The sequence below is a fragment of the Xenopus tropicalis genome, chromosome 1 (assembly GCF_000004195.4).
Source record: "Xenopus tropicalis strain Nigerian chromosome 1, UCB_Xtro_10.0, whole genome shotgun sequence".
In the NCBI taxonomy this organism is placed as follows: domain Eukaryota; kingdom Metazoa; phylum Chordata; class Amphibia; order Anura; family Pipidae; genus Xenopus; species Xenopus tropicalis.
In genome coordinates this window covers 93,885,642-93,912,091 of record NC_030677.2, presented here as the reverse complement: position 1 = coordinate 93,912,091, position 26,450 = coordinate 93,885,642, and the positions used below count along the sequence as shown (strand labels likewise).

The following is a 26,450-nucleotide window of genomic DNA, read 5'->3' as shown; positions in this document are numbered from 1 at the left end:
ATTACAACTATGTGGTAATAATTAGGTTTTTCTTATTGTGTAGCACTGATTTAAGCTTGGTGAATATTATGGAAGCACAGTAAGTAAAAAACTGTGTTAGGTAGAAAGTAAGGTCAAATCTGCTCTGTGTAATTGTTTATGTATGTTTATAGTAAAGTAGTGGCTGTTGTGTTAGAATTAACATTAGATGATCAGAAGGCATTTTAATACAGTATTTGTTTATATAAAAAAATAAGTAGCAAAAGACAAAAAAGATATTTTAGATAATAAATGCTTGAAATTCTAGACAACATAGTCTTGGGCCAGATCTGAGTCAGCTGAGCGAACTCCAGGCCAGATACTATGATGATTTGGCGCAAATGTGAACCACATCTGGCCCACATCTATTCCACACTTCTGGCCCACATCTGGGGCTGGTATGGGACCAAAACCAGAACAGAGCTGGACCAGATCTGGTCCACATTTGAGCCAGATCATCATAAAGGAATCCACATCTGGCCCACATCTATTCCACACTTCTGGCCCACATCTGGGGCTGGTATGGGACCAAAACCAGAACAGAGCTGGACCAGATCTGGTCCACATTTGAGCCAGATCATCATAAAGGAATCCACATCTGGCCCACATCTATTCCACACTTCTGGCCCACATCTGGGGCTGGTATGGGACCAAAACCAGAACAGAGCTGGACCAGATCTGGTCCACATTTGAGCCAGATCATCATAAAGGAATCCACATCTGGCCCGGAGCCGGCTCAGTGCTGGTCCGGATAAGTACAATCGGATCTATGCCAGTATTGGCCCGTTGTGCCAAAAGACACCGGCCCAAGTCAGTTGCGCGAATCTGGCCCAGAACTTACGATGGGTCTGGGCCAGATCTGGACCACATGATTTTTGCTATCTGGGATACCTTCCTACCCTAAGCTCACCTTTGAGCTGCTGTTAATTTGTTGCTCTCTGTAAGCCCCCAGCTTTCTCATCCTTTGTTTTGCCGCTTGAGGTGAGGGGGGAGAAGTGGGTGATGATCACGCCAACCCGGGGGAGGGGAAGCCTGCTACTTTACAGCATAATGTGGCTTCATTTAATATTTGTTTGCTTGCTCTAAAATGTCAGTCACTATAGATGTTATATTACCATCCATTTTTCAGTCTGACTGCCCTTTTTTCAAACAAATTATTAAGATGCTTGTCAAGAGGCCACAGCTCAGACAGCTCCAACCTCATAACCAGCAACTACACAGATGATCCTGGCAAATGCATGCCTTCTGCCTCTTTTTACAAGTAATGAATTCATTTGTGGTTCACTCCTGTTGTCCAGGCATCAGAGAACCGTGCCCCTGCTCCTGTGACTGTTTTGGTCCTGTCTACTTACAATAAAACAAATCGAGAGCACGTATTGACACATGAACTAAAATGTTCTGACTCAGGAGCGTGCACACCAGGAGGGATGCTGAGGATACTATTCTTCATTTAACATCAGTTCCTCCAGAAAATGAGACCACAGAGGCCTGAACAGGTCAGTTTTTGACACCTGGGTGGGGATGGGAAATAGAGAGAAAGATTATGCAGTTGATGCTTTGAGAAAGGGAAACAAAGAGAAAGCATAGCTAGTAAAAAAAATTGTGCAGTAAGCCTATGAGAGAGATGATGTTTGTGTTAGTACAGGAGGCCCTCTATGTAAACTGTATTGCAAAATATTACAAATGCTGCAAAGCAATGATATCATAAATATAAAGATAAATGGAACAGAGTAAGGATAGTACATGATCATTTTGTGAAAATAAAAATTGCTGGTAGGACAGGAAAAATCAATGTAAATAAGAGTAGAAAAAGCCATAGGATCACTTTCATTTTTGCAGTTTACACAGTATAAGAAAAGGTGTCTAATGGCATGTTCTATATATATATACATATATTAATATGCAGAGGACATGAAATAAAAAAGAGTGACTGTGCAGCTTCAGTTTTACTGTAGTTCCTATTTCTAATACCTTGCTTCTTTTTAGGTACTCTACGATTCATCCTCAGTATTGATTTTGAAGTTCCATTGTTGCTTAGGTAATTAACCACTATCAACCACTTGTCAATGGTTTAGAGTTGCATGAAAAAATGTAAACAATTCGTCATCCACAAAAAAAGAAAACAAATGCTATGCCAAATGCAATAGCACAATATTGGTTATTTACAAAGGGCAGGGCAGTGAGCAAAGAACAGATGTAAATTGCCGCGTTTTTAAAACCTATCACCCTACCCTGCACTTTCATTTTGTTGTTTTCAGATTTAAATATTTTAGTTTTCTGCTGCATTGTGCACCTCTCCTTCAGCAAAGAGATTACTGAACCTGCTTGATGCTTCTGCCTTAGAGCTTACATTTAGCTGCAGTCTCTGCCCCTCTCCAACTGATTTTTGGTCAAGGTTCAGGCAGAAATCCCATTATATAACCAGGGTTGGACTGGGGGGGTGCAGGGCCCACTGGGGCTACCACCCCAGGGGCACCGCGCCCCCAAGGTGCCCCCGCCGGCCACGCCGCCTGCACCCCCCAGTCCCCCTTACCTTGGGAGGGAGGGGTAACAGACGATACAGCAGAGAGGAGCTTCCTGTCAGAGGGGGCCCCTGAAGCACAAATAACATGTTGGTCATGTGGATCATTGTAGGTGTTTATGCATAATTGGGGTGTTGTTGGGGTAGAAAAGAGATGTAGGCTTGCAAGCGGGTTCTTATTTTTTTTATTGGGGTGTCATTTTACTGGTTGGTGGGCAGTACCTACAATAACGTCAACAGGAGACACATTTAATGAATAGCATAAACATGAACTTGATGTATTTTAATCAAAAAGAAATATATGGCTAATACAATGCTCTACAAACAGGGTTGCCACGGGGGGGGGGGGGGGGGTTACAGAAGGTACAGCAGAGAGGAGCTTCATGTCAGAGGGGGCCCCTGACACCGAAAATCTTTATTACCTGTTCACACAGTGCATTTAATAGCAGTTTCTACTTGGACCATAAGGGGACTTGTGTTTTTCCATTTTTTTTTTGCTAACTAGCTAGACAACTGGAAATAACTGCTTAATTTAATCATATGAACTGAAAATGGAGGAGAGCACCAGTACATTAATGCTATATAAATAAAAGATAATACATGGGATACTAAGGGGCTGATTTACTAATCCACGAATCCAAATCCCAAATGGGAAAAAATCGAATTGGAAACGAACATTTTTCGACTTTTTTGTATTTTTTGCGATTTTTTCATCACTGTCGCAACTTTTTCGTAGCCGTTACGACTTGCGCGAATTGTCGTGACTTTTGCATAGCCATTATGACTTTCGTGAATTGTCGTGACTTTTTCATAGCCATTATGACTTTCGTGAATTGTCGCGACTTTTTCGTATTGAGCGCTCCAAAAATTTGCGACAATTCGCGAAAAAGTAGCAAAATACCGATCATTACGTAAAAAACGCATTCGGACGCTTTTCGGACGTTCGTGGATTAGTAAATGTGCCCCTAAGGGTTTATGTAAAAAAAAGGTGCAAAGTTTGATGCTGGTCACCTATAGAAAACAGAAATCAGCAGGTAGCCTTAATTGGCCAGCTGTTCAAAGAAAACAGGCCTATTTTGAGAAGCCGAATGCAGCATGCAAAGTGCACACAGACCTGGATTTGTGGCAGCACAAAAATAGGGGTGGCATGCCGCCCAGCTGCATTTCCAGTCTGAAGTACTGGACATGCTGGAGTCCTCAGCAGCTGCAAGCAGGGGCGGGCCAAGCTGACTGGGCGCCCTAGGCAGCCACCTCACCCCTGCACCATCCCTCCACCCCCCTCGCGTGTGCGCACATGCACAGTTCCATCAAGCGGGGGAGTCATTTCCCCCCACCATGTAATGACAACCTGCAGGGGCAAGGGAAGGGAGTGCAGGCTAGGGGTAGGCAGGAGAGGTTCCTGCCTGGCGCCCCTAATCGTTGCGCCCTAGGCAGGTGCCTCTTCTGCCTACTCCTTGTTCCAGGCCTGGCTGCAAGAACTAACATAGTATAAGATGTGAGTGCAAGCACATGGTGGGGGGCAAGGAGCATCAGGTTGTTGGGTTACAAGGGGGACGGGTTGCTAGGTGGGTGGGAGAGCAGCATGTTTGAGACTGGCCTAGGGGCGCCTATTTTAGAAATCCAGCCCTGAGTGCCAAAAAGGTAGACAATTAGCACTTTGCACACTGTGTTTGCAAGGGCATGCACCCTTGAGGTATGTAAACCACCCCTAATAACTTATTTGGTACTATGAATTTCGGCACCAGGGAAAACTATGTGCATTTTATTACATTACCCAGTAAAAACATTGAAATTATGACATTCAAGTAGAGGCCTAATGCAGAAGTTCTACACTAGTCCAGCCAGCTTCCAGATAGAAAGTCAGCATAAAAGGATAATCAGAGCTAAATAAATTGTTAGCTAAAGGACAATAATATAGTAATGTAAGCCAATAGGTAAATGGAGGGCTGAGTGTCCCAGGCAGAGAGCACTGCAGTTGTACCTCTTTACTTGTCCTCAACCCCCTCCCTGGTGAAGGATACGTCCAAGTAACTCCCTGCAAATCAATGAAACATCTGACTCTCAAGCTCAGGTTGGGCTATTGCAGAGTGGAGTAAGGGTGTAGGTAAACTAGAACTCTCAGTGTGAATGAATCGGTTGGGCAGCAGTGGTTCTTAAACAGTTAGCAGGAACTTTAGTTAATACAAAATAGGCATAGTGATGTCAAGCTATCCTGTAAAATATAGATGCAACTATTCATTGTAATATTAGCATTAGAGAACAACAAACACAGAAATTACTAACTCCTATGGAGCTCAATGAGAAAACACCTCCCTCAGGGCAAGGGTCACTCCTATGTAATATGCTGTCAGACAGAAAAAGATTAACCATTTAACATCCCTATAGTATGAAAAAGCTGAACATTGCACCATGCTGCACAGGAAGAAGAATAGATGAAGAGCTAGCATTTACTCCATTAACATAAATAAAAACAACCAGAAAACTGAGAAGGTAAGCATACTGCAGCTTTGTATGTATGTATGTATATCTTTATTTATAAAGCGCTACTTATGTACGCAGCGCTGTACAGTAGAATACATTAATACAAACAGGGTGTTAATAAGATAATAGATAAATACAAAGTATAACAATAAATACAGATAAATACAGCTGCAATAAGTTAAAGGTGGCCATACACGCACCGATATTATCGTACGAAACCTCGTTTTGTACGATAATCGGTGCGTGTATGGCATGTCGGCGAGTCGACCGATATCGCAGGAAGCTGCTGATATCGGACGACTCGCCGATCGGACCAGTTTGAAAATTTTGATCGGGCGCCATAGAAGGCGCCTGACCAAAATTCTCCCTTCAGAGCTGAATCGGCAGAAGGAGGTAGAAATCCTATTGTTTCTACCTCCTTACCTGCCGATTCAGCCCTGAATGGTGTGTGGCGGATCTTACGATGTTTCGTGCGACCGATGGTCGTACGAAACATCGTCAGATCGCCACGTGTATGGCCACCTTAAGAGTTGAGGACACAAGAGGAAGGAGGTCCCTGCCCCGTAGAGCTTACAATCTATATGGGAGGGTAACTACAATATAAGTGCCAGTTCCTAGATTAGGTGCTGGGCGAGTGCTCCAAAAGGTAGTCTTTAACCTTAGTTTTAAAAAGACTGGGGGAGGATTCTCTCCGGAGGAAATCAGGGAGGGCATTCTAAATGTAAGGGGCAACAAGGCAGAAAGGTTTAAGGTGGGAAACCGCAGTAGTAGTGGGGGGCGCAACCAAACGATTGCTCTGCGAGGAACGAAGGAGTCGGCCGGGAACATACGGAGACACACGGGACGAGATGTAGTGAGGAGCAGAGAAATGGAGGGCTTTGAAGGTTAGGAGAAGAAGTTTGTAAGATATTCTTTGTTTGATAGGAAGCCACGATAAGGCCTTTAGCAGGGGAAGGGCCTGAACTCTCCTGGATGAGAGGAGGAGAATTCTGGCAGCAGTGTTTAATATAGACTGTAGGGGGGAAAGATGGGAGTTAGGGAGGCCGGTTAATAGCAGGTTGCAGTAGTCCAGACGTGACAGAAAGAAAGGGACGAATTTTGGCAATATTGCATAAGAAAAAGTGACAGGTTTTGACAGTGGTGTTAATGTGGTTAGAAAAGGAGAGACTGGAGTCAAAGATCACCCCTAAACAATGGGCCGAATCGACGGGGTTGATGAGGGTACCATCAATAGAGATAGAAAAGGGGGAGGGTAGGACCAGGCTTAGGCGGAAAGATCATTAGTTCAGTTTTTGTTAGGTTGAGTTAGAGATGGCCAGGAGGCAGTTAGAGATTTGAGTCTCAGTTTCAACTGTTAATGAAGGGGTTGACAGATAAATTTGGATATCATCAGCGTACAGATGGTATTTGAAGCCAAATGAACGGATAAGATCTCCCAAAGACAGCGTGTAGAGGGAGAACAACAACGGCCCAAGTACAGAGCCTTGAGGTACCCCCACATTAAGAGGAACTGGAGATGAGGTTTTATTAGCGTAGGAGACGGTGAATGAACGGTTAGAGACATAAGAAGAGATCCAGGATGCAGCCTGACTACGGAGACCAATCGAATGCAGAATTTGCATCAGGAGGGAGTGGTCAACCGTATCAAACGCAGCCGATAGATCTAGGAGGATTAGTATGGAAAAGTGACCTTTGGCTTTGGCAACCTGAAGATCGTTTGTAACTCTGCACAGGGCTGTTTCAGTAGAGTGCGCAGGCCGAAAACCAGATTGCAGAGGGTCTAATAAATTATGGGCATTAAGAAAGTTAGTGATATGGGAGAAGACAATACGCTCTAAGATTTTGGAGGCAAGCGGTAGAAGTGAGACAGGGCGGTAGTTAGAGAGACAGGACTGGTCAAGCAGGGCCTTTTTTAGGATGGGCTTGACACAGGCACAGCTTTGTGCTAATCTGAAAATCTAAATAAGAAAATAATAATGCAGTAACATATTTACAGTGTTGTAAGCTTATGTAAAAGTGCATACAGTAAACTAGAAAGAAAAGTTTGAAAACCAACTTCATGTTGGTTTGAAAAACATCACTGAATTAAATCTGATCTGTTGTTGGCTCCACCCAGTTTTTCTAAACTTGGACCACAGTTAAATACACTGCTCAACAAAATAAAGGGAACACTTAAACAACACAATGTAACTCCAAGTCAATCACACTTCTGTGAAATCAAACTGTCCACTTAGGTAGCAACACTGATTGACAATCAATTACACATGCTGTTGTGCAAATGGAATAGACAACAGGTGGAAATTATAGGCAATTAGCAAGACATCCCCAATAAGGCTGATGCCAGACGAGGCGTAGAGCGGTTGCTGAAAATTCCGCCCTACGCCTCCTATATACGTATATGCGTATATCGGCTACATGTGCCTGCACTCGAGTGTATCCCATTCATTCCGGTGCAGGCACATTTAGGAGGCGTAGGGCGGAATTCAGCAATCGCTTTTCCGTTTGCCAAAAAAATCCGCCCTACGCCTCGTCTGGCATCAGCCTAAAGGAGTTGTTCTGCAGGTAGTGACCACAGACCACTTCTCAGTTCCTATGCTTTCTGGCTGATGTTTTGGTCCCTTTTGAATGCTGGCGGTGCTTTCACTCTAGTGGTAGCATGAGAGAGAGTCTACAAGCCACACAAATGGCTCAGGTAGTGCAGCTCTTCCAGGATGGCACATCAATGCGAGCTGTGGCAAGAAGGTTTGCTGTGTCTGTCAGCGTTGTGTCCAGAGCATGGAGGCGCTACCAGGAGACAGGCCAGTATATCAGGAGACGTGGAGGAGGCTGTAAGGAGGACAACAACCCAGCAGCAGGACCGCTACCTCCACTTTTGTGCAAGGAGGAACAGGAGGAGCACTGCCAGAGCCCTGCAAAATGACCTCCAGCGAGCCACAAATGTGCATGTGTCTGCTCAAACAGACTCCATGAGGATGGTATGAGGGCCTGACGTCCAAAGGTGGGGGTTGTGTTTACAGCCGTGCAGGATGTTTGCCATTTGCCAGAGAACACAAAGATTGACAAATTCACCACTGGCGCCCTGTGCAGGTTCACGCTGAGTACATGTGACAGAGTCTGGAGACCCCGTTCAGAATGTTCTGCTGCCTGCAACATCCTCCAGCATAACCCGTTTGGCAGTGGGTCAGTAATGGTGTGGGGTGGCATTTCTTTCTTCGTATGGGCGTTTTAACTTTGGCGCATGAGCGTTAGCGTGGCGGGGGTGTTCGTGCGGCAGGTGGGGATCACCCAGTAGAAATCCGGCGCTGCTCATTATGCCTGAATTATCAGTATAGTTGTAATATTAGTACGCAATATTACTACACAAAGATAAAAGAATACAAATTCAAGATTGGAATAGCTTAAAATATCATTTAACAAAGGTAGAGAACATTATTATTAAAGCCTCTATGATTTAAACTGTTAATTTTAGAATTATTCTATAAACCCCACTAGTTAAATCCCCTTAGTTTAAATGTGATATTTTTAAAGGGTTGCATGCATGCCTGGGAAAAAAAGTTCTTAAAGAACTGAAACCTTAAAAAGAATATGACTGCAAATGTATTGATAAAGCAAACTAATTCTACAAGCTCAGATGTTCAGCAGCCATATAAATGTAATGGTAGTTGTATTTGCACATTGCAGAGCTGCTGTGTAACTGTGCTTTAGATTGTCCCAACGAAAGTCCATGTTATTAGAGCATTCCTTATTGTTGCTATTTTTTTCTTGGAGAAATCAAAGTAAAAATCATAGTAATATATAATTATTCTTATATTAGGTCGCAAAAATGGTAAGAAGCATAGGATTAGCCTTAATAGACTTCTAGGAGACACAGTAGTTCTAAAGATCTGGTCAAAAGAGAGAGCCTCACTAAAATTGCCATCTCACAACTTCAGGGCAAGGGAACTTGTCTGATACCCAGTGTGTGCCCTTGCCCTTTAAACAAGGTAGCCAAAAATCCCACTATGGCATAGCTAGATTATACTGCTACAAACAGCATTTTATACATTATATGCTATGTGTGTGTATATATATAATTTTATAAATTATACTTTAAATCATTTTACCTATTTCCATTTAAGGCCGTCACTGTCCCTAATTTCTGATGATGGATGCACAGTCGCCTTGGGCAGAAGAAGTACATGACGAGGATGAAGAGGAACTGGAGGATACTGAAGCAGAGATTTCTGGGAAACTGCCTTCAACAGGAAATTCTGGCAACTTTCTAACAAAGAGAGGAATTACACTGAGAGTTCTGCTAAAGGATGGCCTGATAGAAGCTGGACAGGGTGTTCTTTCTATACACTATCTGGTAAAGAAATGAATACTCTTCTAAATACAACAGTGGTCAATTTTACTTATGATGGGGTAAAGAATGTAGCAAATAGCACAAAGGCTTTTTGACCACTACTGTCCTCCGGTGTCCTCCAGCAGAGAAAACGGTCAGTCAAAACATCTCTCTGAAATGAGCAGAGGTCTGTCTCTGTGGAGCTTTGTCTCATTTCTACATTGTTTTACATACGGTGCTTCCAGTTCAGTATCCTTAGTGGTTGTGAGAATGAGACAGGGCCATTTAGGCTGCTGATATTTTCTGGAGGATGGCAATGGAGGTCAAAATGCCACATGTTCCATAGGCAATGATACCAAAAGCTGTCCTTTCTTCCTAGGGAAGAAAATTCCAGGGTGACCTGTTAGTGGATGGAAAAATCAGATGGCAGGAGAATGGACAGGCCTTTAACTCTCCTAGCGCTTGGGCAACACACTGCAAACGGCTTGTGAATCCTGCAAAAAAATCAGGCTGCGGATGGGCATCAGTCAGGTACAAAGGGCAAAAACTAGACCAATACAAAACAGCATGGCTGCGCCAGAACCAAGCTCATGGACCAGCTGCCGAAGCTGTGAGTTAAATTCTTAGTCTTTAAAAAACCTTTGCCTCTATGCTCTGTTAGTTTTTTGTTTTTTATTCTACACATGTTAAGCAACAGAGCCCACTAAGCGAAGGAGAGGAGGAGGATCTTATTGAGGATGAGGAAGAAGAGGAAGAAGCTCGAGATGGAAAGTCAAGTAACCTGGAACAAGCAGAATGTAACAAGATTCAGTGCAAGGGAGGAACAGATCATGGTGGGTGTATACTTCTTAAATCCAATCTCTGTATACATTAGGTAATAAAATAGATAATAGCAAGCAATATAAACATATGATTAAATGAACTATGAAATGTAGTCAAAGTTGTGATATAGTGCTGCTGAAATTGAAAGCTGTCAAATGTGTGAATATATCTATACTTTTTACTGGTCTTCATATCGGGATAACAAAATGTTAAAATATTGCTCCCCACTGGGGATAAGAAGAACTTCCACATTGCCTTGTCTTTCACATAGATGCTAAATTGCACCAGTACAGCAACTAATTGTATTTACTTTCTTAGTAGTAGAAGGAGGAAAGGTATAGCCTCTCAGTGCTGGGGTCCTGAGTTCAGTATTGACTACAACATTACATGGAATTTGTATGTTCTTGCCATGTCTTCTTGCTTTTCCACAGGTACTGTGGTTTTCTTTTACACTCCAAGAGTATACAGGCAAAATAACATACCTCCCAATTATCTAGAGTTTCACTTCAGAACCTGTAGTCCCAATTGTAGTTTAAAAGTCCCGCTGCCCACCGCCCGCCTCTTATCACTACGTGCAACTTCTGATAATGCTGGAATTGACAGGTGGAAAATCAAAGATGACTGTGCATTTCACTGTGGAATGCATCGCCATCTTTGATTTATTTTTTTTTACAGGAGGTAGGTAAAGGGGGGCTAAGAGAAAAAAGCAGCATGGGAGCACTAGGAAAGAACAAGTTTGTGGAATTCTCCATATGCAAGTGTAGCTGAGGTTGATGAGTTCAGTTGATGGTTTTGAATGTATCCGTTTCTGCAGTGATCTTACTGGCATATGTGGGTTTATTAAATTGTGCATAATAATGTAATAAAGTGTTTTTGGGGGGACCACTGTGTTATTACATTGGCATTACATAAATAAAGCTCAGTAACAGTATTAATTGTTGAATGGTTGCCATGGGTAACAGCACTGGTACAGTTTACCATTGATATTAGAAAATGAGCCCAAGGCAAAGCTTTATGGACAAGGAAAGAAGCATATTAAGTTTGCAGTTTCAGGTAAATCTAACTTTTAAGTAAAGAATTGAGCACTATGGTTTACAGGAGTCATGATTTTTATGGTATACTGTTCATTTCTAAATTACACTGTATACATAGCAAATAATTTACTCTATAATTTAAAATGTCATTCTTGAACCAACAAATTAATTTTTTTAGTAATATTGGTGTGTAGGCAGCCATCTCAGTGCATTGTGCCTGAGTCTGAGCTTTCAAAAGGAGCCAGCACTACACATTAGAACTGCTTTCAGATAAGCTATTGTTTCTCCTATTACCATGTAACTGGAGGAGTCCCAAGTCGGACCAGGATTTCTTACTATTGAGTGCTATTCTGATATCTACTGGGAGCTGCTATATCTTGCTACCTTCCCATTGTTCTGCTGATTGGCTGCTGGCAGAGGGGTGATATCAATCCAACTTGCAGCTCAGCAGTAAAGTGTGACTGCAGTTTATCAGAGCACAGGTCACATGGCTGTGGCACTCTGGGAAATGAAGAATATGGCTAGCCGCATCTAAAATTTCAAAATGAAATGAAGAAGCTGTATTGACTGATGTGTTTTGTCACACACATGAAAAACATGTATTCCTATGATAGTATTCCTTTAATCCTTTACTGACAAGAATTTCAGATTTATTTAGCTGGCCCTCCACTGGTCATGTGTGCAAGTACCAGATTCTACACATATATAATACATTATGTCCTTTCCAGCACACAGAAAAGTAGCTGCATCAAAGCTTATACAGATAAAGAAAAGTTCACTTAAAGGACATGTAAATCCCGCACACAAAAATGTTATCAGTGAACTGCCTCTTGAAATCTTTCAATACCTGCCACACTGGTTGTCCAGAGGTTAATAGTAAGGCTGCTTAATAGTAACATCTCCTTAATCACTTAGATTTGCTTCTCCTCCTGTAACCCACTCGGCCCCCTCCCTCAGGAATTTGCTTTGGCTGTTGGCTTGTGGGCATGCTCAGTTGTTCTAAACTCAGATTAGTAAACACATCTTCCATTCTTGCAGCCAATAAAAAGATGGCATTCCTGGTTCCCACAGAAACTCAGCCCTAGCTGTCTGCTCCTATTTGTTTTTCCTAACCTCCTCTCCTGAGCTTGGTTTAATCAATACAGTTCTTAGGCAAAGCAGAACTTTTATCAGAGACAGTTCTGCCTGTGTGAGCCTGTATTCTTGATGAAATGTATGCTGAATAAGGGTCTGTGTGTGTGTATGCTGGTTGCAGATTTAGATTATCTGATGATGTATCAGAGGACAAATGACCAGGTGATAGCTCTGATATGTTTTAGGAAAATGTAATGGTGCTGGCAAATGGAGGGGATATGTGCAGTACAAATTATGCCATTTGAGTGGGGGAGACGTGCCCAACTGATATACATTGTTGGAAAATGTAGCCTTTACATGTCCTTTAAGTCATAATAAATTTATAAATTAAACAGATCCTGTCATCAGAATAAACCATTCTTAATTTTGCAAATCACCAATGTATGGCATTGTATAAAGTGCTTCTGACTTGAAAATAAATTTTTACTTTATAGCCGAGGTTCTAGATAAAATCTAGTATTAGGGCAAAAGCAGGATAGATCATCTTTTTATTCAGAAAGGTGCATTAACATTGCTGTTATTACTTACAAGACTGAAAATAAAGGTGGCTTAGCTGCTACAAATATCATCACTTTTAAAGCTTGCATACAATTTTAAAAAGTATTATAAAAAGGTATAGTCATATGATAACTTAATTCATTCCTGTCGCTCAAACATGCAGAATCAAAATGTCCAGATCATCCCCTATTGACCTCTATGATATGGCTTCAAAGCTCCAGTAAAAGTGTTTCATACGACTCAACATTACAAAGAGGAACAAAAAGAAATGTATATATATATAGTGCAGTGAAAATGTTTTGACCACACCCATTTTTGTGACCACACCCCACTCCCAGTTGGCAGGTTATGTAACATTTGAACACATTTCCGGGGGTTTTTGGGGTCTTGTTTTTTGTGTTATTACAGTTTTGCTAATGAAGGTAAAATTGCCCTTTAAGTTGCAAGTCTCAGTTCCCCCCCCCCCAAGACCTGTTTAGCTCATTAGTTACAATTGTATCTAAGTACAGGTGTTAAGTTTAAGAAACTTTGTATCCTTTTTGGCATTCAGTACAGGAGATCAAAGGAAAATGAGGGACTTTTCAGTAAGAATCTGGGACTGCAGGCTGAGCTGTCAAAAGAGGGACAGTTGGGAGGTATAGTGTTTATCATGCCATGCCAAACAATTATCATATAGAGGGCAATGGAGCTTCTTGTCTTGCAAACCATTATGAACAATCTCTTCTCTTTGATAAATACATACATACATATACAGCTATTTAGTATGATGTAGAGATTCTGAAAGAATTTGCAATTGGTCTTTTTTTTTATTTGTGTTTTACTTTTTGTTTAGCAGCTCTTCAGGTTAAAAAGTTATCTGGTTTCTAGTGTTCAAGTTACCTTAACAACCAGAGTGTGGGTTGAATGAATAGGAGAGGACCTGAATAGAAGAAGCAATTAAAGTAGGCAAATAATTAAAAAAAAACTATTAAAAATAAATAATGAAGACCAATGTATAAGTTGCTTGGAACTTGTTATTCAATAACATACCTATAGGTGAACTGCCCCTTTAAGGCATGCTATCATAAACAAAGTTTGTTATTCTTGAATCTGATTTGAAATTCTTAGAATGGGCCTTTTATGAACGTAGTGCATTTTGGGAGGATTTGGAGTAATCTGGTTCCCTTATTGTATCAAGGACAAAAAGTTTTATCTGGTATATCTAAGAGTAATACATAAATATTGGAATTTACTTCAGTGCTCTTTACTAGCTGTTGGCACAAATTGGGTTTTAACATACACCATTTAATAATTCTTCTTTAGCTTTAACCAGTATTGTGTATGAAATATGTAAAAAAAAAAAAAAACACTGAAAAGTGACTAAAAAAATAATATTCAAATCAGACTTTAAAAAAAAAAAAAAACAAAACAGATCCTTTGGATTTAAAAATTGCAGCAAGACTTTGATCAAGTCCATTGATCAACACTAGCTTTTCTTCATTCAGCAAGCCTATAGAGGTCTGCAGCCTAAAATAATGTTATACATGTGGTTCAAATAATGTGGTTTAAACATCTGACAAAACAGTTATTTAGCTATCGTTTATATATCAGCTGTGAAGCATGAAATTCTGCTACCTTTGACTGATAGGAATGAGATATAGCTACATACTGTAAGTAACCGGAAATGCACTACAGTTACTTCAGTAGAGAACTTTGCTGCATGATCATGCATTATATACTATTAATGACTTTGTCCTTATAATTCAATTCTTCATTTACTTTCACAGTTCACAGATGTGGACAGGAGGAAATTCGAATACCTGTAAAATATTCCACACTGGGAAGCCGGGATTCTGCAAGGTAAACAAATAACTAACATATTAGGACTAACAATTAATATTCAGTGGAATTCAGTATTGAACAACCCTGTACTACACTTACGATAGCTGAACTACATTTCTTGCAATTGCTTGACATTTCTTAGCTCTATCATTTGTGTTTGTTTCAGGGATCCTCATACCTTGGTTGAACTGACTTGCTTTATGGCACTGAACAAATTTCAGCCATTTCATGTGTCTGTCTCAAGTAATGCTCTGCTGTTACTGGTTAGTATTATAATTATTATGTATAATATATGTATTATAAAGCACCAACATATTCCGCTGCATTGTACAATACATGGGTGTATACATTGAACATACAGATTTACATTCAAATACAAACAATAACCCATACAAGAGGTAAAGTGGACCCTACCCAAATGAACATAAATATGATTTCTCTGAAGAGAAATTAGAATTTAATTTTTTCAATCTTGCAGAATGATTTTCTTAGTTTGCGGTTACCTTTTCCTCTAGGACTTTCACAGTCATCTGACACGCAGTGAGGTAGTAGGATATCTCGGGGGACGCTGGGACACGAACAGCCAGTGTAAGAGTGTTTTCTGCATACATGACTGGCAAGAATGGAGCTCTATTAAATTTCCTTGCACCATTTGTTCCTATTTTAAACATTTGGTTTTACATGATCTGTTTATAGTGCTGAGTGTACTCCGGGCTTTCCCATGCCGTGCACGCCTGAGAGACACAGAATCTGCTGCTGCCATTGAGGAGGAGGTAACTTGTAGGGGAAAAGAGAAGGTGGGATTTGAACTCGAGCAGCTAAAAATAGGATAACATATTAAAATGTTAAGATAACAAAAACATATTTACTTTTATACCTTACTCCATACTTCTTTCTAGTTTTTCCTTCTATCCGACCACACATTTTTACCACCAGATATACCAGAGCTTGTTCTTAAGGGGTCTTTCCCTTGTTGGCTGGTATCACAGTCATCCCCAGAGCCCAGCACTGCCATCCTTGCAGGACATAGAGGCACAGATGGATTATCAGCTCAAATTGCAGGGCACAGAGAACAGTTTCCAGCCTTGTATTGGGATGATCTGTGGTAAGTTATATTTTACAATTTCCCTGTATTGTAACAAAAGCAGTGCTATGACTAACATTTAAATTACATACATTACTATCTTCTTGTTTCAGGGCCTTACTTTCAAATGAATGAAGGAGTTGAATCCTCTATATGTCCCTTCTGGGTCATGCCTCCTGCAGAGGTAATTTGTTTATAAAGTTGTATGATATGGTTGGGAAGGGGTGCATGATGCGGTGCTTTTCCTTCACTCTCAAAACTTACAGCATCGCCCAGGTGATTATGGAATCCCAATGGACGTTGAAGTTACATATACACAGGACAGTTTCTTGACCAACGACATCCTACATCAAATGGTAAGGAATACTTTTTACGCACATTAGCACATGCACAATTTTAACCCACTGCATTCTTATATGTCCTCTTACTTGGGCTGCTAAAACTTTTGCGATAACATCACCATGTTGGAGTGATGCCAGCCTTCCTACCTTCCTTACCTATTAGTAACATTGCTAGTGAGGTGGTGCAACAAGTGGTGCATGTTTTTGCAATGTTAGCTTCTGGAGTCACTGTCATGGTTTAATCATTTAAGTCTTAAGGATTATTCCTTTTTTTTTAAATGATGTGTGGAGTTGGCGGTTATAACTGTATAATCTCCTAGGCTCATTAGTCTTACTTTATAAACTAATCAAAGTATTTACATGCAACTAACATAATATTTATACAGCATTTCAATGCCAATTCACCAGGAAGAAATATACCAATGACTTCTGTAATCTAGCCCAAAAGAAGTTATTCATCCTTTTGTAGAAATGTCATTTTATAGAGCTGAAAAACAAATTTTAGTGATGCTTTGTTTGATAAGTAAAAGTTCTTTATTAAAAGAAAAGGTAACCTATTCTGTAGAACTGTACAATAGGTGGCTGTATGCATCAAACATACAGACTGCATACAAAATTTGATAAATTCAGAAAGCCAAAATGTTAATGGTGACCTGAGGCCAGTATGGTCAACAGTCCTGGATTTTTCAACCTGACTGCACATAGCCCGGTATATTCAAATTCTGTTGTGTCTTATAGAGCATTCTGGAAGAGACCTACTTTCCAGGATATTATATATAGTGGCACAAATACACATATATGTTGAAAAAAAAATCCATATGCTCTGTAACTTGTACATCTGAATGCTGCACAATTTAGAATGTGTCTTTCTCCCCTCACCAGTATTGCGCTGACATACATGGTCAGTGCTGTATTTGTGGAAGTAGAATAGGTCTCTGTGCTCCAAAAATCAAGTGCAGAGACCATGTGCAAAGTGCAGAAAAATAGCAAATTGAAGCCTTTTTTGCACTTTGCACATTACTTTCTGCTAAGTTCTTTGTGCATGAGAAATAGGGAAAACTATTGTGTCAAATTCAGCACTACTCCTGAAGAACATGCATATAAAACCTTATATATATTGAGCTGCACTCGCATGAATTGCTAAAGTGTTGATATCAGTTCAAAGTGAAAGAAAAAGATGAAATTAAACATAGATTATCCATTCACAAAAGCAGCATTGATTATCCACTTTTAAAAATATTGGTATAGACCATATACCCTATCCCAGAAGGATTTTTTGTATTAAAAAACTGAGACTGTGGCCTCGGGGGGTCTCAATAAACAATGTTGTTACACGTTTTTTGATAAACAATTAAAGTCTGGAATCAGGAAATTGCTTATTATAAGATTATTATAAGATATGGTTAATGCTTTGATAAGTATCAATACGCTATGGGATGTTGATTTGTAAGTTTGTTCAGATATCAGAACCATCTTAGCATTGCTTATTTGCAGTGGACTTGATGAAGAACCCTAATATAGCAACTTAAGCACTAACACTAAAGACTTAATAGGTCACAGGGGTGTGCATGATCAATTGTATAAATATATAAGAAAAAGAAAAAAAAGTGATCTAAGAATTATTTTTGCACCACCCTCTGAAAACTATAACCTTGGATCACATACTGTACACAATTATTAAAACTTAACCTTTTATAGGTATAAATTAAAAATTAAGGTATGTCAGGTAAAGTAAAATAAGGGGCATGGCTAGGTAGCACCCTTAAATGTCAATGGTCATGTTCAGTACCTCCCGGGTAGGAACTGATTTGGGAAAGAATCAGGTAAGTGCGGCTGTCACTTCCAGTACTGGTCTGCTACTACAGCTACCCAGCCCACTATAAGCAACCCACACTTATCAACATCCCATTCCGTTCTCCCACCACCCCAAACCCATCAACACCCTCGGCACATCAAACACTTGCCTGCTCAACTAAAAATGTGCGCCTGACGCACGTTTTGCTCAGTATACCCGAGCTTTATCAAAGGTCATGTTTATCAAAGAACATGACCATTGACATTTAAGGGTGCTACCTAGTCGTGGCCCTTATTTTAGATTACCTGACATAACCTGATTTGTAATTTATACCTAGAAGTTTTAATGACATGTGCATGTGATCAAAGATTATAGTTTTCAGATCGTGGTACAAAAATAATTCTTTGATCACTTTTCTTATTATATAAATGTAGCAACTTGCTCGGGTGCTTGTAAATTTGTTTAATAGAAAAGCATAGTAGCACACTTAAAGGGAATACTTTAAATAATTTTTTTAATAGGTATTCCTGTTGAGTGCATTACTATATATATATATATATATATATATATATATATATATATATATATATATATATATAAAATACTGCAGAAGGAGCCAGCACTCACAAGACTTTAGATCAATCAAAAGAAAATAAATAGAGCTTTCAAACCAAGTGATGAAGCATGGTTTTTTATTTTATAAAAAACCATGCTTCATCACTTGGTTTGAAAGCTCTATTTATTTTCTTTTGATTGATCTAAAGTCCTGTGAGTGCTGGCTCCTTCTGCAGTATTTTGTATTCTTGTTTTGCATTAGCACCCGGGCATTCGACTATATGTAAGTGGAGTGCTACCTTTTGTTGGATTATATATATATATATATATATATATATCCAAATAGTGTCAGCACTCCAAGGCTCAATATCCTGCGGGGTGCACAGCCAAAATATGAGTATGCAAAAAGTAATATGTTTTCAATACATTTTTGACAAAGTATTGAAGGGAGTGCCGGCCACTTTTTATATATATATATATATATATATATATATATATATATATATATATATATATATATATATATATATATATATATAATATAGCACTCACAGCTCAAAATAGTTCCACACTCATATGAACGTGTTTCAATCCACCAGGGATCGTCGTCAGGATCATGGGGTATATATATATATACACACACACATATATATTTTTCCCATTCTCAAATATACAGTTTTTACAATGCAAGATTTTTTTAATTTAAGTCCAGTCATTGGCCTTGCATTCCACATCCTTTGTATTATAACTGATTTACTTACTAAACACTATTTTTCCCCTTGCAACTGCTGTCATCCAGATGATGTTGGTGGAATTCTATAAAGGTTCTCCAGATCTAATACCATTCCAGGATATATGGAAAGAAAACAAGACCTATCTGGACAAATTAAAGGTAAACCCTACACACCCTACACAGCTTGCAAAGATGGTAGAAACCAAGAAACAGTTTGCAAATATGGTATAATCTTGCCACCCCTAGACAAGAAAAAAACCCATCATTAACTCATGACCACCCACATACATGCCTTCTACACCTAAAAAACAACACATTGTGGTGATGCCTAACAGCTGGAGGTACTAGTGCTGAAGGAGAAATATGACATAATAGGCATTGCTCTAACATGGCAGAATGAGTCACATGACTGGGTAGTACATTTTGAAGGCTATACTTTGTTTCAGAGGGACAGGTTAAATAGAATCGAATTAAACAGAATTGAAAAACCAATATAAAAGAAGATGGTGGAAAATAAGCGGACTGAAGCCTTTCTGAAATTTGGTTTAAAGAACATAACTAAACTCTAAAAACGAATATGGCTAAAAATGCCATAATATATTTATATATATTGTGGGAATTTACAGGGCCGGATTTCCAAACCGGCCGCCCCCCTGTCACACCCCCCGGAGTATGCAAGTGTGACCTTCCGTTCATGCGTGTGCGTGGAAGGTCACACTTGCATACGGAGCAGTGGGGAGAAGTCCCCAGTACGCCGTATGGGAACAAAAATGTGAAAAAAAAAACGATTTTGGGGCGGCATGCCACCTCCAGGTTTGTGCCACCCTAGGCCCGGGCCTTTGTGGCCTCTCCACAAATACGGGCCTGGGGATTTAGCTGGTAGCAGCCGGTAGCGTAAGGGAAGCTAGGCTTCACAGATGAGACTCTGGTTGCAACTCTGGTTTGCAACCAAAATGATCAGGCTCGGCCTGTGCTTTATTTCCTTCAGCAAAATAATACATCACAACTTTGTTTTGTTAAACTTTGTACTTTCAAACACCAAGGGGCACATTTACTAACCCACGAACGGGCCGAATGCGTCCGATTGTGTTTTTTTCGTAATGATAGGTATTTTGCGATTTTTTCGTATTTTTTGCGATTTTTTCGGCGTCTTTACGATTTTTGCGGAAAAACGCGAGTTTTTCGTAGCCATTACGAAAGTTGCACAAAGTTGCGATTTTTTCGTAGCGTTAAAACTTGCGCGAAACGTCGCGCCTTTTAAGTTTTAACGCTACGAAAAAATCGCGACTTTGCGCAACTTTCGTAATGGCTACGAAAAACTTGCGTTTTTTCGCAAAAATCGTAAAGACGCCGAAAAAAAATCGCAAAAAATACGAAAAAGTCGCAAAATGTTTGTTTCCAATCGGAATTTTTCCAATTCGGATTCGAAATCGTGTCTTAGTAAATCAGCCCCCAAGTCTCACCAGACTGTAGTTTCAACAAATGGTATAACCAAATCCTCACTGCCAAAGCCCGGCAGTCCTTTTCACACCCAGTCTCGCATTAAATGCTTCAGGTGTTGCCTAATTGGCTCCAGCATTCTCTAACCATACTTCAGGGCACTAGCCTCTCCTGCCCTGGAGATTTAAAGGAGCCAGTATCTCAACTTGGGTGCTATATATCTGCCATCCAAGAGACAATTCTCACCGAGACAAACCTTTTTGTCACAATATATATACTGAAACATACTGCACCTCCCTAAAGTTTCGGCATCTCAATAGCAGCAATGATTCAGGCCTTTACAGTTGTCACAGGATCTTGGAAAGTGTCTGGGACACTGACATGATCAGCGGGCTCTGAGAAGCTGAGCTTAGGGGTTGATGCAAAATATCAAGCAGACCATGAGGATGGCCTGTCATATAAGCTGATGTTACAGATTAACATCAGTGTTGTTATTACTATTAAATTCTGTTGCTAGTTGCACTTGTTTCTGACCTGCTATGTAGTATTTAGCTGCATTTATTATTTATTTCTATTTTATGTATACAGTATATTATGAGTAGTGATCAGCATGGGTTTAGGAAAGATTATGAATTGCTTTTTATAACAATATAAGCAGGATGTTGGATAGTGGGGTTGCAGTAGATGCAATTTATTTGCATTTTGCCAAAGCTTTTTTAACAGTGCTGCATAAGTGACTGAACTAAGGCTTGTTGGTAAGAGTAATGTTGGTTGCACATGGATATGAAACTGGCTAAAGCATCAGGTACAAAGGGTGGTTGTTAATGGTACAGGTTCTCAGTGGGGTCCCTCAGGGTTCTATACTGGGTCAAATTTTGTTTAATTTGTATATAAATGACTTAGGGGAGGGTGTTATAAGCAATGTATCAGTGCATGCAGATGACACAAAACTATGCAGACCAAGTGATTCCCAGTTGCCACAATAAGTTTGGTATAAACCCAGAGTGAGCTTAATATTCAAAACAGTACATCCACAAATTGTAGAATTATTCCTTCTAAAGCTATTCTTATTAATTTCTTATAACATTGTTGAGAAAATGTACACAGATGATTTCCAAAGTATTTTATAATCATCACTATCTGCTGCCTATTTGTGGCAGGGTAAAAACAACAGCAAATCTTGTAAAACCTAAGGTTACTGAAATATGGGGAGGATTCTTAGCCTGTGGATAAAGGCAGGCCGAGAATGTGTCCCTACACTTTAAAAATCTTACTGATGTGCCTGAACCCGGTGCCTTTGCATCGGCCAGGTGCAGGCACAGGGGAACTAATTAAGTTTGTAGTTTCCTGCTGAAATCCAAACACGGAAGGTTTCAGGTACAGGCACATCAGTAATAAATAATAAGTCTGAGTGCTGGTTTTTACTGGGTCTGTTTTTTTGTTACATTTTTCCTCTAGTCACCTACTTCATGCCACATATCATAGTTTTTGGTGGCTAGGACTATTATCTTCATTAGGAGTGAAATACATCTGTATTATTATATTGTTACAAGGACACAAAGCATTTTGCTTAAAAATGTATATGTTACTACAGGTATGGGATCCATTTTATGGAAACCCATTATCCAGAAAGCTGTGATTGCAGAAAGGATCTCTCCTAGGCATCATTTTAATAAAATAATTCAAAGTTTAAAAACATATTTCCTTTTAACAAAACAGTACCTTTATAGTTGATCCCAACTAAAATATAATTAATCCCATCTGCAGGGAAAACAATCCTATTGGGTTTATTTAATGTTTAAATTACAGAAAGATCCCTTATCTGGAAAACCCCTGGTCCCAAGCATTCTGGATCCATACCTGTACTACAAGATTGTTTAACTTATGTGACTTCTTTATCATTTTGTTTTGTATGTTTGGTAGTATTTCTCCTAGTATAACAAAAAATAAGTGCAATGTATGATTTGTCGCCCAGTTTTATTTTATTTAGTGTTTGTGTTGTCTAGTCCATTGTGGCCAACTTCTGGGAAAAGCTTAGTATAGCTTTTTATCTAAGATAAGTTCCAGCACTGAATCTTATTTTGGAAGGTATTTATTCTAGATATTCTCTTGAATTGCATTTTGTGTGTATATGTATGTATATTTAAATATAACATTGAAAGTGTTGTTACCTAAAAGAGCTTGTCACTGAACATGGCTAGTATTACTACATTTTGTTGCAGAAGATTCAGCATTTCTAACAAAGATGCACATTTTTAAACTGCAGAGTTATTCTGTAAAGTACAGGAGCTTGAATTTTATGTTCCTATAATCATATTCCTGTTTTAGTGCTGCTTGTATTGGGAACTAATCTAACAAAAGCTAAACTGAGGAAGGGTGATATCCTGAAAAGCTTTTGTTGTTGTCTGCCTTTTAATTTATAACTACATAAGGAGAGCTTTGTCTGCCCTTTCTGATATGTACACTGAATTAATTTTACTTATGCTAACTTTTCTTCCTTTAAGTGCTTTGTTGTTGGGGATATACTATAAGCCTACACGTTGAATGGCTTATCTCTTCTATGTTTGTATTGGTGTGCAAGGTATAAAGAAAGTAGAAATGTTTATTACCTAATATCCCTTTCTTCCATGTCCTGACACACGAGTGCAAATGAGAGTATGGTTTTCTGCTATAGTAAATTAATATCTTCTGTAAGTAGAAAGTCTTATACTGTAGCTAGTGTTTCCGTTTGATTAAGTAAGACAATTGCCCTACCTTCCTATATAGATAGGGTATGCACTGCCATGTTAGAAATTTACAAATAAAGGTAAGTAAAATTGCAATTTCCTTGGCAAGACATATGAAAAAGGGCTTTCATACATTGTTGGAGGTTCTACTTTATATTCCAAACTCATTGTTTCCTTGGTGTTTGAATTAAAATATGAATATGTTTGAATATGTTTGAATATGTTCAAATGTGTCCATGTTTCCAGTTTGCTGTCTTTGTCATGCATAAGAAAATTCCAGGCCTCTCCAAGAATGACACATCTTGTTAAAGGGATTATGTCACAAGAAAACATGTTTTTTACAAAATGCATCAATTAACAGTGCTCTTTCAGCAGAATCCTGTATTGATATTCAATTTTCAAAAGAGCAGATTTTTTTTATAATTAATTTCAAAATCTGAAATGGGCTAGACATGTTATTCGATTTCCAGGTGCCCTCAGCCATGTCACTTGTGCTCTGATAAACTTTAGTCACTCTTTAATGTTGTACTGCAAGTTGGAGTGATGTCACCCCTCGTAAATGCCCCCCCCCCCCCCCCCATCAGAACAATGGGAGAGTAGATATAAGAAAAGCACTCTATAGTACAAATCCCAGTCTGGCTTACCTAAGTCATGAAACAAGAGCTTATCTGCAAGAAGTTCTGTTGTTTAGTGCTAGCTCAGAATCAGGCACAATGCACCAAGATTGCTGCCTACACACAAATATTTCAATCTGAATCCCTTTAAATAAAAGTCATAAAATCAGTTTATCCTTTTAACTGTACAGAATCAGTAAAAGGTACATTTGAATACAGGGAAGAGCTTTATATTTTAAGCAGAGCTATGATGGAGTATCAAGAGAACTCTAACCACTACATCATGGTGCTGCTTGTATCCCCATCACCCCTTAACAGAAATATAGTATTAGCAACATATTTTTTGTTCATTTGTTTTTCAGCTGATGCTTGCTTGTATCAACATTTCTTACAGGGTTCCTTGTCCAGCCGAACACCAAAGGACCATGGATTTGGACCAGTTCTGGACCAAGTATACACATTTCTCAAACATGCAGGCTAAAATGACCCAAAGCTGAAGTTTGTAATGCATATGATCCTTACAGCCAATTACAGAAAGGGAAATTCATAAATAAATGTGCTTCAGTCTTCATTTGATGACAGAAAGGCAAACTGTACTTATGCAATTTGTTTTAGAACTTCACACATAGATGTGCAGACTAATAAAGCACCCCACCTCCATTACATGTGGGAGCTAATATGAAATCATATACAACAGTGATCACCAACCAGTGGCTTGCACACAACATGTTGCTCACGCGGATGTTGCTCCCAGTGATCGCAATGCAGGTTCTTATTTTTGAATTTATGGCTTCAAGGCAAGCTTTAGTTGTAAAAAAGGAACATGCATACTGCCAAACTACAACAGGGGCTACTAGTAGCATATCCAAGTCCATATATAGCACCCACAAGAATTTTTTGCATGTTTGTGTTGCTCTCAAACTTTTTTGACATTTAAATGACAAGGGGGACCTCTGATACAAAGTGTATCCTCTGAAATATCACATCAGTTTTTAGAATTTGCTGCGTTTTCATTGTGCAAAACACGGCATTAAAGGAAAACTAAAGCTTATCCAAAGAAGTAATGCAGACATTTTGTACATTATGTTTTGTGGTTCTGTACAAGCCCAAGGCAACCACAGCCCTTTAGCAGTAAAGATCTGTGCCTCCAAAGATTCACCCAGTAACTCCCCGTCTTCTTTTCTGCTAATTCACTGCACATTTTCTGTGCTGTCAGACTGACTCTAACTATACTGCATATATAGAATATATTAATAAGGCTGATAATTAAAATTCTAATTACATGGAAGCTCAGAAACTAGTTGACTTGATGAGATGAGAGTGTAATGATCAACTCTGTAGCAACAGCTTCTATGAACATCTGAACCTCTTTTTTTGCTTGATGATTTGCAACAAACCTAAGCTTAGCATCTTAATAGCTGCCCAGAGCACACTGAGAATGTGCAGTGTCATTGACACAAAATCCAAGATGGTGACACTCTTTGCACAACACTAAAGGCCGGAAACATTAATGTTAGTACACAAGGCTAAAGCTTCAGAATCTTTCTAAGTTCTGTATATAAAATCTGGCTTCTACCCATATTTGTTGTTAGGGTAACAATAGGCAAGTAAATCTAAAATACATTTTTATCCCACTACACATACAGAATATGTTGGTGCTTTATAAATAAATGTTAATAATAATGTTGATACACACCCAATGATTTAACAGTACATTGAACCATCAAGCCACCACCAAGCACTTTTTATGATTTATTTCTTGGTATGTAAACAGATATTCTGTATTTAATTGTCCGTAACCTTAATTGTAAAAAGCGGATAAGAATGTAATACATGGCTTTTATTGATGTATATTCACTTCATTTACTAATATGCACATGTGTGCAGTTTATGAATTCTGTCAGTACAGGTATCGGACCCCTTATCCGGAAACCCGTTATCCAGAAAGCTCCGAATTACGGAATGCCCGTCTCCCATAGACTCCATTTTAATCAAATAATTCAGAATTTTAAAACCGATTTCCTTTTTCTATGTAGAAATAAAACAAAACCTTGTAATTGATTCCAACTAAGATATAAATAATAAATTATTAATATAATCCTAATAATAATCCTATTAATCCTATTTTTAATAGACTTAAGGTATTGAGATCCAAATTACGGAAAGACCCCTTATCCGGAATACCATTGGTCCCGAGCATTCTGGATAATGGGTCCTATACCTGTATTGCAGGTTTTTACTAAGATAAACATTAGGTACCAATAGAAGCAATCATTTTAAAATCAAGGTTACTATATTGGAGAAAAGATACACAATCCTATGCATTTTAACAAATTAAACACTCGTTCTGGCTTTTGGGGCTTTAGATACTGTTTATAATGGTCATTTATATGTAAATTCCTTGTGGGTACATTCTTAAAACATTAGCCATATCACAAGACAGTAAAACTGGAGAATGTTTAAAAGCTGAAAGAAAAAGTAAAATAAAACATTCAAGTGTCTAAACGAA

General features: G+C 39.1%; 1 protein-coding gene across 2 annotated transcripts; it reads left to right on the top strand.

Annotated features, from left to right (window-relative positions):
- The first annotated feature begins 1,042 nt into the window (after positions 1-1,042).
- On the top strand, positions 1,043-26,450 carry mpnd (MPN domain containing). 2 transcript variants are annotated; one of them, NM_001102976.1, is given in 14 exon segments: positions 1,494-1,514; positions 2,005-2,056; positions 9,139-9,368; positions 9,724-9,954; positions 10,042-10,177; positions 14,599-14,671; positions 14,820-14,916; positions 15,169-15,241; positions 15,350-15,426; positions 15,590-15,758; positions 15,851-15,921; positions 16,004-16,093; positions 19,228-19,320; positions 24,336-26,442. In NM_001102976.1, coding segments are annotated over 12 exon segments (1,401 nt in total). In that variant the 5' UTR covers positions 1,494-1,514; positions 2,005-2,056; positions 9,139-9,164; the 3' UTR covers positions 24,423-26,442.